The 14,179-nt window shown below is 50.6% G+C and overlaps 1 protein-coding gene across 1 annotated transcript in view; it reads right to left on the bottom strand.

Moving 5' to 3' along the window:
• Nucleotides 1-10,386: 10,386 nt before the first annotated feature.
• The window catches only part of LOC134433923 (zinc finger protein 420-like), a gene marked incomplete at both ends in the record, with an annotated part of 41,288 nt that continues 37,495 nt past the window's right edge, over nucleotides 10,387-14,179 (bottom strand). Inside the window, 2 exons of the mRNA XM_063182615.1 lie at nucleotides 10,387-10,903; nucleotides 10,988-11,284. Coding sequence (XP_063038685.1) covers nucleotides 10,387-10,903; nucleotides 10,988-11,284 — 814 coding nt within the window. The remainder of the gene's footprint in view (nucleotides 10,904-10,987; nucleotides 11,285-14,179) is intronic.

The raw sequence follows: 14,179 nt of genomic DNA, 5'->3' as shown, positions 1-14,179 counted from the left end.
GGGTTTGCAGATGGACACGTAGCGGTCGTAGCACATGATGGTCAGGAAGGCAAGCTCTGCTACAATAAACAGGAGAAAGAAAAAGAGCTGTGCAGCACATCCTGTGTAGGAGATGTCCCTGGTGTCCCAGAGGGAATTGTGCATGGCTTTGGGGACAGTGGTGCAGATGGAGCCCAGGTCAGCGAGGGCCAGGTTGAGCAGGAAGAAGAACATGGGCGTGTGCAGGTGGTGGCCGCAGGCTACGGCACTGATGATGAGGCCGTTGCCCAGGAGGGCAGCCAGGGAGATGCCCAGCAAGAGGCAGAAGTGCAGGAGCTGCAGCTGCCGCGTGTCTGCCAGTGCCAGCAGGAGGAAGTGGCTGATGGAGCTGCTGTTGGACATTTGCTGCCTCTGGCCATGGGGATCTGTTCATGGAGAAACGGATAGTGAAGATTGAAAGGAGATACCTGTAACCAAATTCAAAGCCATTTCCCATATATCATCATCTATAGCATACATGGACATGCTTTTGTGTTTAAGCGTTCTGAGGTTTTCTTTTTGATCTCCCCCCCGTGTCTGTCCTGGTTTTCCTGGAAAGCAGAAAGCCTCAGCAATTCTGCTGCCTTCTGGTAGAACAGAGTGAGTTCCCTGAGGTGAGGTGATGAGTGGAGAATGGGGATAGATAGTCTGTTGTTTGTACCTGTTCAGAGTTTCTTTGAGCTTTAATGTTTCTCAGGTCAAGTGTGATCATCTCCCAGTGCTTCCCCTGACATGTCACCAGACACAGCTGAGAGCAGGTGGATCCACCACAGCCTAGCTGCACATTTGTAGCCAACAACTCACATTGCTCATTTCACCAACCCAGAAGCATTTTCAGTGTCACAACACCTCTGCCTTTCCCCATCAATCTTATAACTCAAGGGACGATCTAGGACAGGTTTGCAGCCTGGATTGAAGCTCCCCGCTTGGAATGAAATCTCAGGGAAAATCCCAAGTGTCCTTATGATGGCACTGGATTGAGGGAGATGCAGCTCCTTCCCTGGCTGCACTGACAGCATTGCCCAGAGCCGGGCACTGGGGACAGCGTCACCCTGAGCCAGCTGTGCCCTCTGCCAGAGCCCCCAGGACCAGGCAGCTACTCCCAGCCCTGTGCTCTGCAGAGGGAACTGGGCCCGGGGCTGCAGAGCTGCCCCACGGCTCTGCTGCAGCTCTGCCTGCACAGGAGGGGCTGCACGCCTTTGAGACCTGGCCCTGAGGGCAGAGGCTTGGCTGGGGCACAGGAGGGAGGGGGCTTGTTCAGAGGGAGGGGCTGCACTGGAGGGGGTCCTGTGGGCATCTCTAAACTCTCCCTGCCACAACGTTTCTGAGATTTGTTTTCTCTCATTGCCTGATATTCTCTCTGCTTCCTGGAGATTTTCCCTCCTGCAGGTGTTTCCCTGTGCCTGATCTCTCCCTTCCAACACTCACAGACCCCAAATCTCTGTGCACTCTCCTTGGCCCTACAGAACCCTGCCTGTTTGCAGGGCACTGGCTGGGGGCAGGTTCTGTTTGCAGCTTGGAGAAAGGACAGCTCAGACTGAGCCTGATGGTCAAGAGCAAAAGTGATGCAGCTGCTGTCCTTGGGCACAGTTGCTGAAAGCACATTAGGGGTCTCCTGTGAACCTATTGATCACTAAAAGGAACAGTTTGGATGTCTCAGGCATTGGCAAAACAATAACTAATAATTCATATTACCGTTAATATTTAACCCTCCCTTCCTGACATTCTCCAATAGTAGGAAACTGAATAAAAAGTCTTAGGAAATATCCTATTTTCTATCAAAATCCTTGACTTGTAGATATTCTATGACTGAGCAGAAACATTCAGCATGTCAGAGCTTCATGAGCATTTCACCTCCCCTGCACCAGAAATACTCAGAGTTGTACTCACAGATTCTGTAGGCATTGGGATGTTCCAGCTTTAGGAGATGGCTCCAGGAGCTGCAGCTGCATTGTCCTGCAGCCAGAGGTTCCTGTGCCAAGGGCTGGCAGTGATTCTGCCCCAGGCACTTCTCAGCACCTTCCCAGCCCTGACTGATTGAAGCTCTCTGAGCCTCTGTGCTGTGCCTGGGGTGGCTGCAGGCAGTGCCCCAGCCCTGCTGGGCTGGCAGAAAAGCTGCTCATCCAGAGAAATGTGCTTTTGAAGCTCTTCTTGGTTACCAGGAGCTGCCTCTGTGCCAGGAGCCCCGGCCAGCTCAGCAGCACAGACACAGCACAAGGACATTAATGAGCCTCTGGGGCTTTGTGCTCAGGCCCTGAACATCAGTCCCTGAGAGGGAGCTGAAGAAACCTCTCCAGAACTCCAAGGCAGAATCCAACCTCCAAAGTTTCTTGGACTTTTAATGGGTCCCACTGAGGGACACGACTGAGAAAATGTCTCCAGGCAGAGCAGAGAACTGCAGACGGTGATGACAGGTGGGGACAAGCAGAAGCCACATCTTGGTGTCCATGGACACAGCAGGGTCTGTGCCACCAAGGGCTGTGAGGAGACACCTTGTCCTGAGGCCCTGGGGCCTCCTGGCACAGCCCCAGCCAGGCTGGGCACTGTCAGCCCCTTGTCCTGCCCTCAGCATCCCCCCCTAGCCCACATCCCTGTGGCCTCAAGGATCTGCTGGAAGGAGTCCCTGGGGAGCCTTGCTCAGGAATGGCCCTGGGGGCTCCTGAATGCTCCCATGGACTGCAGGTTTTTCAAAGGACTTTGGGTTTTGCTTTTGCCTTGGAGTCTCTGGGAGGTTTTTGCAACCATGGCCTCCAATTATCTGCTGTAACTAGTCCCTGGAGAGGCTTTGTCAGTAACAACACTCAGTGGGGCTCATTAATACTTCAGGGTGCTTCATTTATTTTAAGCTACTTGCTTTTTCGCTTTTGATCCAGACTCTGTGTGAGGTTTGTGCAATCATGGCCCCAATTATCTGCTTTAATGAGTCCCTGGAGGGCTTTGTACTGACACTCAGTTGGGGTCATTAATGCCTTGAGATACTCAAGGTTTTTAAGGTACTTTATGGACTTTAGAATAGTTTTAGGTACTTTTAAGGATTTTCCTTCCCACACTTAGTCTTTGAGAGGTTTTTGTGCCATCCTGGCCTCCAATTCTCTCCTCCAAGGAGTCCGTGAGGAGCCTGTGTTGGGTATCTTCCCCCTTTCTGTTTTACAACATAGATGGAACTGAAAGAATTTTGTAAGACTTTCTAAAAGCATCCAAACAAAAATGGGACAATTAACATTACAACAACAAATACTAGGAGCATTAATAGTCCTGTTTTAGCTAGACATCATCTAACCCTTTAGCCCCTTGGATTGGAAGAGTTTTTTGACCCAGTATTTGTTTTCCACTTGAAGCTTCTTGAACTCTTCCTTCAGTACCTGAATGCTCTTGTGGATTGTCTTACATTAGCTGGAGAGGTTCATGCAACACATCCCTCAGAGTCTACACAGCCATGCCCATGTGCCCAGAGTCAAAACTCTATCACTGTTCTGCAAGGTGGTGTGTCCGATGGTCTGTATGTCTGAGACCAGGTCACTCAATGCAAGGAAGGTAGCATTGGTTTCCTTACCTAACAGGCTCCCCACATGGTCTAACTGTCCTAAAGCTTTAGCTGCAGCCACTGAAGATAGTCCTAATTGGGGGTGCTACCATCTGATACCTGGATTAAAGCTTTCAAAGACATCTCTTTGATATCATCCAATACTTCTCTGGGGATACCTTCTGCTTGATCATCTGGTAGGCTGTGTTGTCCTTCTTCAGCTAGATGGTTGGTTGTCAATTCCACCCTTGCCTCATTATTAGCATAGTCTGCTATTAATTGATATTGTAAGTACTTCCATCCCCCTTCCCACAGGGTGTATTCTGTAGGTGACACCAACATGGTCATAATATATTTTAAATCATAGGGAGTTAAGATGTGCTGTAAACATGGCCCTCATTAGGCCATTAAAACAAAGTAAGTCCTTCCTATGGTCTTTAGCTGCCCTACACAGGTCCTTGATTTCCCCATAAATCAATGGCTGATACCTGGGATTCTTCCCCCTTCTTTCACACGGGGGCAATGAGGAGTTTCGAGGGTATTTGCCAGTCTCCTTCCTTCACTGGAGGCATGGCCCAGAGTGGAAAGGATGATTGACAGTAAGGGCATGATCCGCAGTTTTTGGGGTGGAGTCTGGAGGTTTGTTCAGGGCAGAAGAGAAGGTTGTGGTAGCAGGAAGTGGAGGAGCCAAGATGGAGGGAGGATGCTCAGGCTCCTGAGCCACATTCAGGCTCCTTCTATCTTGACTCTCCAGAGCATGATGCTCTAAGATAGCCTGGCCATTGCCATTTTGGACCATTATGAAAGGTCTGAGAAAGGCAGGTTTGAGGGGAGGTCCCGAGTTAGGAGTGACCAATGGATTGAGTTTTCAACACACTGCTTGCTGGTGAAGGGTCTCAAGGATGGTATGGAAGATGGGAAGCATGTGGGGTGCAATGGGGTCCCTTTTGATCAAAAGGTTGTACAGTTTAACTCCCACTGAGTCCCAAAATTCAGAGGTATGGATTTCGTCAGCAGAGGTGTCTGGAAAATTTTTAATGATCCACCCCATGATTGATTTAAATTCATCCTTTGAAAATATTATATCATGATCAGTGAGAATTAAAGCATCCATATATGCTCCTTTCTACTTTGGACATCTGGCTGCCCATTTTTCTCTTTCTCTGCCTTATGGGGAAGAGCCACCGGAACACCACAAACCAATTATGGGATGTGGGTGCCTATTGTAAAAACACAGTGGCATAATGGGCAATAAATGTCTTGCATTTCCCCAAACCCACCTGCAATCCTGTGCAGGTGAAACCATCATTGTCCCTGCTGATCCTGGGCAAGGTTCTTTGAAGCAATGATGAATCCGCCGGGCCCAGCACAATGCAAAATCCCAGGGAGTGCTAGCCTATCCATCAGCTAACCCCAGCTGACATGACTGACACAGGGAGCCGTGAATGTCATGGTCCCTGTTTGGGCACCAAAAGTCACAATGAAGGTGGCTGTGACAAACCTCTCTGGTTCCCTGACTTCAGGGCAAGGGTGGTGAAAATGAAAAGGGGCAGGATCAATGGAGTTGTTTAAAATGAACTTTAATAACAGAGTGAAAAAGAATAAACATGGAGAAGTCCAGCAAAGTACAAGGGGCAGGTTCCTAAAACCTGAGACAAAGGGGAAGCAACAACATAGACACCTGGGGGTAGAACACTCAAGAACAATAACCCTGCAGGGGAAACAAGTAACCAATAGAGGAGTAAAACTTGGACAAATTAGCACAGCAACACCAAAGGCTTATGGGGGAACTCTCAAACTCACCCTAAGTCAAGCAAATGATTCCCAGGGTTTGAAACTCATACCCAATTCTTTCGGGATAAAATCTGGCTGACTCTAAGTTACAGCTGGGCTAACTACCACACCGCTGCTTTGTACTGGCCCCTTGGGACCATGCGGCCCAACAGAGCCACAATGATGTCCTTGGTTCTAAGAGGCTCTACAGTGTCACAATGGTCCCTTGGATCCATGGTGCTCTGCAGTGTCACAATGGCCACTTCATTTCACAAGGCTCCCAAGTGTCACATTGGTCTCCATAAGATGGAAACCATGGAGTTCCCATGTTTCAGGAGTTGATGAACAGCAACCACCAGAGGCCAAGGCAAGCCTGACCTGTCTGTCCTGGCAGGTTTGCGTGGAGCAACCCTTGGATATTCAAAATTATGAATGTGGAATCCTAATTTCAGAATGTTTTGCCAGGAGAAGCATGTTTTTTTACATACAAAGTAAAGCACAGAGCCCTTTCCAGTGTTTGGAAAACAGGTGAGTTCTGGCACTCAGGAATCAAAGACCAGCCAGACCTGTCTGTTTGGCAGCTTTTGTCTGGCAGCAATTCTTGGATACACAGAAATTTGGAGGTGGAATCCAAATTTTGGCCATGGATGCCTGAAAAAAAATGGACAGTTCTTTTCCATAAAAAGAAAAGCCCAGAGCCCCAGTGTTTCAGGGGCAGATGAAAGCAGCCTTCCATATTCCAAGGTGAGTCAGACCTGTCAGGTGACCCCTGGGAGGCCAAGGCAGCCACACCTATTTCATGTTCCCTTGGTTCCACAGGGCCCTGCAGTGTCACAATTGGTCCTTGCTTCCATGAGGCCTTGCTGTGCCACAATGGTTCTCTTGCTTCCATGACACCCTCAGGTGTCATAATGGCCCCTTGGTTACACAAGTCCTTAAGGAACCTAATGGTCTCCATGGTTCCACAAGGCCCCATGTATCACAATGATTATTGGTTCCATGAAGCCTTGCTGTGTCCAATGGCCCCTTGGTTCCATGGGCTCCAGTGGTGCCACAATGATCCCCTTGATTCTACAAGTTCCCATAGTGTCACAATGGCCCCTTCCTTCCATAAGACCCTGTAGGGTCACAGTGGCCCTTTGGTTCCATGGCCCTGAAATGCAGCAATGGCCTCTTGGTTCCACAAAGCCCTGCTGCTTCACACTTGCCCCATAGGACCATGCAGCCCAACAGAGCCACAATGATGTCCTTGGTTCCATGAGACCCCACAGTGTCACAGTGGCCCCTTGGATCCATGGTGCCCTGCAGGGTCACAATGTTCCCCTTGGTTCCACAAGTTCCTACAGTGTAACAGGTTCCACACCGGCCTGATGTGTCACCATGGCCCATTGGTTCCGCAATGCCCCACAGTGTCAAAGTGGTCTCCACAGGAAGGAAACAAGTGAGCCCCAGTGGTGCAGGGGCAGATGAGAGGCAGTCACCAGAGGCCAAGTCTAGCCAGACTTGACTGTATGGGCAGATTTTGTCTGGGAGTAACCCTTAGATATGGAGAATGTTAGACACAGAATCCGAATTTTGGCCATGGGTGCCTACACAAGAAAGACAGTTCTTTCCCATAGGAATAAAAGCACAGAGTTCAGTGATTCACGGTCAGATGGGGAGTGGCCCTTGACATGTCAAATTCAGTGAGACCTGTCAGACAGTCCCCAGGAGTCCAAACCAGGCAGACCTGTTCCATGTTCCCTTACCTTCATGGATCCTAACACTGTCACAATGGTCTCCTTGATTCCATGAGATCTGGCAATGTCACAATGGCTTCTTGGTTTCATGAGCCCCAATAGAGTCACAAGGGTCCATTGGCCATACGTAGCTCTGCTGTGAAACAATGGCTCCTTGTTTCTATTTTAAATAAGTCACAATCAAACCACAATTTGATTGTTTATCCTTGCTTCCATAGGGCCCATGATTTGCACAATGGTCTCCTTGATTCCATGATTCCTGGATTCCACAGTCTCACCAGGGTCTCCTTGGACCTCCATTGTCACAATGACCCATGGTTCCATGAGGTTCCATAGTGTCACCATGGTCACTGTCAGAGGCTGGATGAGATCGATGTCCCGAGACACCTTGGGATGCTCAGAATGCCCGAGTGGGGCTGGGGCCGGGTCAGGCCTTGGTGTGTGGTGGGACAGAGCCCCGCCCCCAGCCCTGGCCTGGCAGAGTTGTCAATCACATAGCAAATGCTGTGCCAACCCCACTCTGATTGGCTGAGCTGTCAATCAATCACACACTACCAGCTGGTGCTACCCTGGCTCATATTGGACGAGCAACTGGCAGTCCCATCCCAGGGGCAGGCCCATGAAGGCCCAAGGGGCTTAAAAGCCAGAGCACGAGGCCAGCTATTGGTCTGGATCCTGTCTTCTTCTGGGGTTTCTCTGTTAGCGACGCTGGAAGCCCAGTAGCTGGTACCTATGTGTGTGTCTTTCTATGGATCTTCTGTCTTTCTGTTGTTCTCTATTTCTCCTCCTTCTAATCCTACTTATCTGGAACATATTTGGTAACTTCACATGTTAAGGGTTAAAGGTTTTTAGGTTAAATGTGTGGGAATCCAGGGCACAGGGAATATTTCTCTGTCTTCTCTGAGGGGTACTGACCCCCAGAGAAACACTGCCTTTAACCTTCCCCCATGGAGAGGACTTCCAGGATTTGAGACAGATTACAATTTACCAAAATCTGAAATAGATTAGAGAGTAGTATAGCATGTCCCTTGGGTGAGAAATTTAGATTTTAGGATTTTTATTATGATGTAGATAGGAAGCAAGATGGAGGAATTTGGATGTAGTCCCTGTCTTCTTCTTCATCTACTACATTTTCTGCAGTGTTTGTGGCACAGGGTGATTGGTTAAGGAAAGCACAGTGCAGAGGTTACAGTGCAAGGAATGAGTATTGGTAGATAAGTAGAAATAATGTACGCTTTAAGAGTTAATTGGGTGAGACAACTTTAAAAGACCTTGAAACCATACATTTTAGAGCCATTTTGAGGTGTTTGTCCAGCGTGCCGAGCCTGGTATGCACAGCATGCAAAACTTTTGAACAGATAACATAAACAAGAAGCCAAAGACCAAAAGAGTCCTGTGCATCTCCTTTTACCTGGCACAGAACTGCTACAGGAGGGTTTCCCACATCCAGAGAGTCCCCAGAAAGGCCCAGCATAAAACAAACATCATTAACTGGCACCATGACAATATTTATAGTAGGTTGTTTTTTCCAAAAAGTTTTTAATGAAGAGTGTTCTCTTCATTAGCCAACCACGTGAAATGTGTTGATTAAATGACCAATGAGGTCCACCTATAGCAAACTAAGGTATAAAAGAAGAGGATTGAAAAAAGGGTGGCTTTGAGCCCTTAGACTTGTGGTCAGAGTCTGGATCATCTCTGATTGAATGGTGACATTTTGGGATCTGTGGGGGCTGTTGGGGCTCCTTTCTGAACCTCAAGACCCAACAGGAGCTTCTCTAAAAACTCTGCCTGAAGACCCCACTGTGCCCATGACAGGAACCCCTGTGAGTGTCTGGGACATCCCGGCTCTTTGGCTGCCTGGGGACACCTGGGATGTCACTTTGGAGTCCCCATGAGTGCCTGTGACAGATCGGTGCCTTTGCAGCCCAGGGTCCCCTGGGATGTCACCATGAAACGGCTGTGACTGCCTCTGACCACATGGATCTTTACCATCCCCAGAAAGCCCTGGGAGGTCTCCATGGAGCCCCTGCCTCTGCCTGTGACATTCCAGCTCTGGAACAGCCTGGAGACTCTTGGAAAGTCCCCATGGAACCTCTCTGAGGGCTTGTGACAAATCTGATACTTAGCAGGCAACCTTCAGCAGCCCCCTGTTGTTATGGTCAGTTTCCATGAAAACTATCTCCAGACCCCTGTTGCTATGGTCAGTTTCCATGGCAACCATCACCAGACCCCTGTTGCTATGCTCAGTCCCTCAACAGCTCCATGGAGACCCCATGCCAGGGGTGGTTGCCATGGACACCAGCTCAGATCTGCAGCCACAGCCCGTTGCCATGGCAACCATTCACATCCCCAGGCTCATGGGATCCCAGAACCACAGAATTGGCTGAGCTGGGAGGGACCCATCAGGATCCTCCAGTCCAACAGCTGGCCCTGCACAGGACACCCAAACAATGCCAGCCTGGGCCTGGCAGCGCTGCCCAAACGCTGCTGGAGCTCAGAGAGCCCTGGAGCTGGGACCCTTCCCTGGGGAGCCTGGGCAGGGCCCCAGCAGCCTCTGGGCAAAATCCTTTTCCTGACATCCAACCTGAGCCTGCCCCGACTCAGCTGCAGCCGTTCCCTCCACTCCTGTCCCTGGGCACCAGAGGGAAGAGGTTCCCACAGCCCCAGCCAGGGACCCACTCCCAAGGCTGTTGCCATGGCCACCAGGGCTGGGACCAGCTGGGATGCTCGGTTTCCATGGGCCGGGGTTCAGGAATGGGATTCCCCAATTTCCTGCTCCCGCTAAAACCGCCCTGCCTTCAGTGCCCTCCATCCTCCCATGGAAAGCACAAAAGGCAAAGATCCCGGGCTGGGATAAGAACAATTTATTGGGAAAAGCAATGAGATAAGGAACAAACGGAACAGAAATTATATTGATAACAGAAGGGATAAGAAAAACTATTTACAGGGAAAACTAAACACAATTCACTGGGTCTGCCTGGCCACAATTTCCCCTGCCTGGAAAGGACACCCTTCTCTTCAGGGAGAGAGAGAGTCCCTTTCCTGCCCCTAGGAATGACCTGAGGTGGGAGTAAATGTAATGACAGGGCCATGGCCAGACCCTTATGTTCTTCCATCCCACATCATATCATTGGCAGGAGCAGGAAAGGTACAGCTGTCTTCCCAGCATGGATCACAGGGAAAATGGGTCCCCAGGGCTCTTCCCAACGTGGGTTCTCCCATGGGGGATAAAGCTGGAGCAGTGCATGAACTCTTCCTGCAATTGGGGCATGTGCAGGGTTTCTTTTACTGGTGACTCCGTTGGTGTCTGGCCAAGTGAGAGCTGCTGGAGAAGCTCTTCCCACACTGGGGACACTCATAGGGCCTCTCCCCAGTGTGGATGCGCCGGTGGGTGATGAGGGTGGAGTTGTGCTTGAAGCCCTTCCCGCAGTCAGGGCAGCGGAAGGGCCTCTCATCTGTGTGAATCCGCTGGTGCTGGAGGAGATGAGAACTTGTATAAAACTTCTTCTGACAGTCAGGGCACTTGTAGGGCTTCTCCCCAGTGTGGGTCATTTGGTGGATGATCAATTGGGGCCTCCTAGTAAAGGTCATTCCACATTCCCCACACTTGTATGGCCTTTCCCCAGAGTGGATCCTCTGGTGGCAGCTCAAGAGAGACTTCAGACTGAAGCTCTTCCCACATTCCCCACATTCATAGGGCCGTTCTCTGGTGTGGGTCTTCTGGTGGGAGATCAGGTTAGAGTTCTGGCTAAAGCTCATCCCACATTCCCCACACTCGTAGGGCCTCTCCCCAGTGTGGGTCTGCTTGTGCCTGATGAGGTGGGAGTTGCGCTTGAAGCCCTTCCCGCAGCTAGGGCAGAGGAAGGGTCTCTCATCCGTGTGAATCCGCTCATGCAGGAGGAGATCAGAGCTGGTGTGAAACCTCTTCTGACACTCAGGACACTCGTAGGGCCTCTCCCCAGTGTGGATGCGCCGGTGGCTGACGAGGGTGTAGTTGCGCTTGAAGCCCTTCCCACAGTCAGGGCAGCGGAAGGGCCTCTCATCTGTGTGAATCTGCTGTTGCTGGAGGAGACTGGAGCTGGTCCGAAACCTCTTCTGACACTGGGCACACTCATAGGGCTTCTCCCCAGTGTGGATGCGTTGGTGGGTGATGAGGGCGGAGCTGTAGCTGAAGCCCTTCCCACATTCCCCACACTTGTAGGGCCATTCCCCGGTGTGGATCATATGGTGGCTCATCAGGGTGCTGCTGTGCCTGAAGCTCTTCTCACACTCTGAGCACTTGTAGGGCTTCTTCCGATCATGAAGCTGCTCATGGACCACCAGCGCTGAGCTTTGGCTCAAGCTCTGTCCACCTTCATGGCTCAGGGTGGGTCTTTCCTCCTCAGAGCACACTGGGCTGGCTTTGGAGCCCCTCTTCCTGTGGGATCTCTGAGGCATTTCCTCCCAGTTGGAATTCTGCACCGTGGCACTGCACAAAACGGCCTCTTCCACGAGGTTCTTTTGGGGGAATTTGTCCTTCTTGGTCTCCATCCTCAGCTCCTTGTCTGGGGCAGGAAGGACAAGGAGAGGATGGGATTTGCCTCCGTGCCAGAGGGAAGTAGAAGGAGATCCCCCCAGTGCATCCCCAGCAGGACGGCGTTGGCAGCAGGGTTGTACTGCAGCTGGGGGCCGTGCTGGGCTGGGAGATGGAGCAGGAGAGAGGGGGAAAGGGGCACTCACTTCCTCCTCACCTGCCTGGGTGTCCTGAGGCATCTTCCTCTTCCTCGCAGTCTCTCCCTCCATCTGGCTACGTTTTAGGAATGGGAAATCCCGTTTTGGGAGGAAAACAAGGAATCAGCACACTAAATTTTGCACCGGACTGAAGGCAAACCTGGGGGACAGTCTAAACCAGAATTACAATTCAAAAACAAAGTCAGGATCAAGGCAATGATACAGAAACCCTGCCTTAAACTTACAGAGTCAGGATATAACCTGACACCCTGTTGGTCACGGTGCTGGCTGCAGTCCTATTAAATGGTGGCTGCAGTCCTGTTGGAGTGATGAACGTGATTCTGTCAGAGCAGTGATCCTGTAGAAGGGTCTGGTCTTCTTCTGAAGGTCCAGTGGTTGGTTATGGAGCTCTTGTCCTCTGGGAATCCAGTAGGCAAGCTGCTCCTAGTATTTCCAGCCTATGCTTATATCCAGGTAGGAATGCTCGGATCCTCCCCCTGGGCGGAGCATCCCACAATGGGATGATGGAATTTTATCAGTCCTGCAGTGACACTCAATGGCCCATTCACAGAAGATATCTCCCCTGGAGGGTGTTATCAGGGGTGAGTCATGGAAGAGATAAAGAACCCTACCCCACCTGTTTATAGCAGTTGATGAAGATGGTGATTGAAAACATGCATGTGGTTACATCTTGTATGGCAACCTGAAACAGTGGGGTAAGCCCTGCTCAGGGGTGAACACCACCCTCCTTACCCAAACTGGCTCAGGTGTAAAACCCCCACCCCAGGAAGGCCACACACACAGGGGACAACGTCACACTTTCCCTGCTCCAGGTGAGGTCTCTGTCCCTGTCACTCCCTTACTCTCCCCCCTTTTCTCTTTCTTTCCATCTCTTTCTCTACCTCACATTTACATTCAATAAAATCCACCTTAGATTTGGTCTTTTTAGCACCTTAATAGGGGCAGAGGAATCTCTCCAACAATTTTCTTAAGCAGATTGCGACATTATTTTGCCATAGTGGGTTCAGGGTACTGTTGTCTGACCCCACGTGCCTTTGACAACAGCATGGTTCCTGTCCTCTGAGGAGGTTATGGTTCTCTCTGAAGGAACTCTTGGAAACTTGGACACTTCCTCTGAGTGACTTATGGGAGAACTGATGAGGAAAATGGCTGTTGTAGGTGGCCAGTGAAAAAGAAAATATTTTGTTTTCCTTGCTTGAAAAGTTTGTTAAAATCACTGGAAGAAAGGGAGCAAATGATACCAGCGAGACTGACAAGGTTCATTCACCCCATGGTGAGGAACACAAGGCTGCTATAAATCCCACAAAAAGCCCAGCTCAAGTAGCTAAATTCCCAAATAACTCTGGAATTCACAGGCTTGGGTTCTTTGCCAAATGTGAGAATCATTATTCTCTTCATCCCTGTCACCTTTGTGACAGCTACTAACAGCTTCCCCTTCCTTTTAATAATCTGTATTGGGCCAAATTTCCACTTTTCTTTTATTGGAACCTGCCAGCTGCTGAGCTGGAGCTGTGCAGGAACCAATGAAACTTGGAATTGCCAGAGAATTTCTTCTATTGTCAGTTTATTCCTGTTTGGGATTTGTTTGCATTTCCATCACATGTGAGTCTCGGGAAAATCAAATATTCATCAAAGTATTTTATGTAGGATTAAGTTTGATTTATGCCTAGTTTATTTTGTCCAGTGCCCTGGGGATGCTCAAGGGGTCTCTGTGCCTCTTGCCCTGGGGAACGCTCAGGAGGAATATGTTGGGATTGTCTCTCTCCCAGACACCCCAGGCCATGCCCTGGGAGTGTCCTTGTCCCTGTCACCTCAGGCAATTCCCCAGGGGGTCTCCATCATTCTCATCCCAGGGGATGCTGAGGGGTGTCTGGGTGTCTCCCTCCCTCTCATACCCTGTGCCAGAGGTGCTCGGGGCAGTCTCTGTCCCTCTCAGCCCAGGGGATGCTCGGGGGTCTCTGTCCTCTCACCCTGGGGGATGCTCGGGGGGTCTCCATCCCTCTGGCCTCAGGCAATGCCTGTGCAGGGCTGGGGACCAGGGGCTCTGTGTCCCTCTCACAGCTGAGGGTGCTCGGGGCTGGGGGGGCTCTCCCACCTTCTCACACCTGGGGAGGCCGGGGGGGGTCTCTGTCCCTCTCAGCCCTGCTGTGACCCCACCCAAACCTCATCGGGGTCAGAGGGATGGAGACACCCCCAAACCCCCAGAAGGGCTGAACTTGTGGATGGAAAAAGCCCAGCTGCCCTTTTCTTCTGGTGCCTCCTCCTCTCCTCAGCTGAGCATGTCAAACTCCCCAGGATCAGGAAAATCCCCATTCCCTGTTTCCTTGTAGCTGCAGCCTGGAACATCCACTCAGAGTGAAGAATTTTCTGATAGCTCTGCTGAATGACAATGGCA

Source organism: Melospiza melodia, unplaced genomic scaffold, assembly GCF_035770615.1.
Source record: "Melospiza melodia melodia isolate bMelMel2 unplaced genomic scaffold, bMelMel2.pri scaffold_28, whole genome shotgun sequence".
NCBI lineage: Eukaryota > Metazoa > Chordata > Aves > Passeriformes > Passerellidae > Melospiza > Melospiza melodia.
Note: the sequence above shows the minus strand (reverse complement) of the source record. Positions and strands in the feature narration are given on the sequence as shown.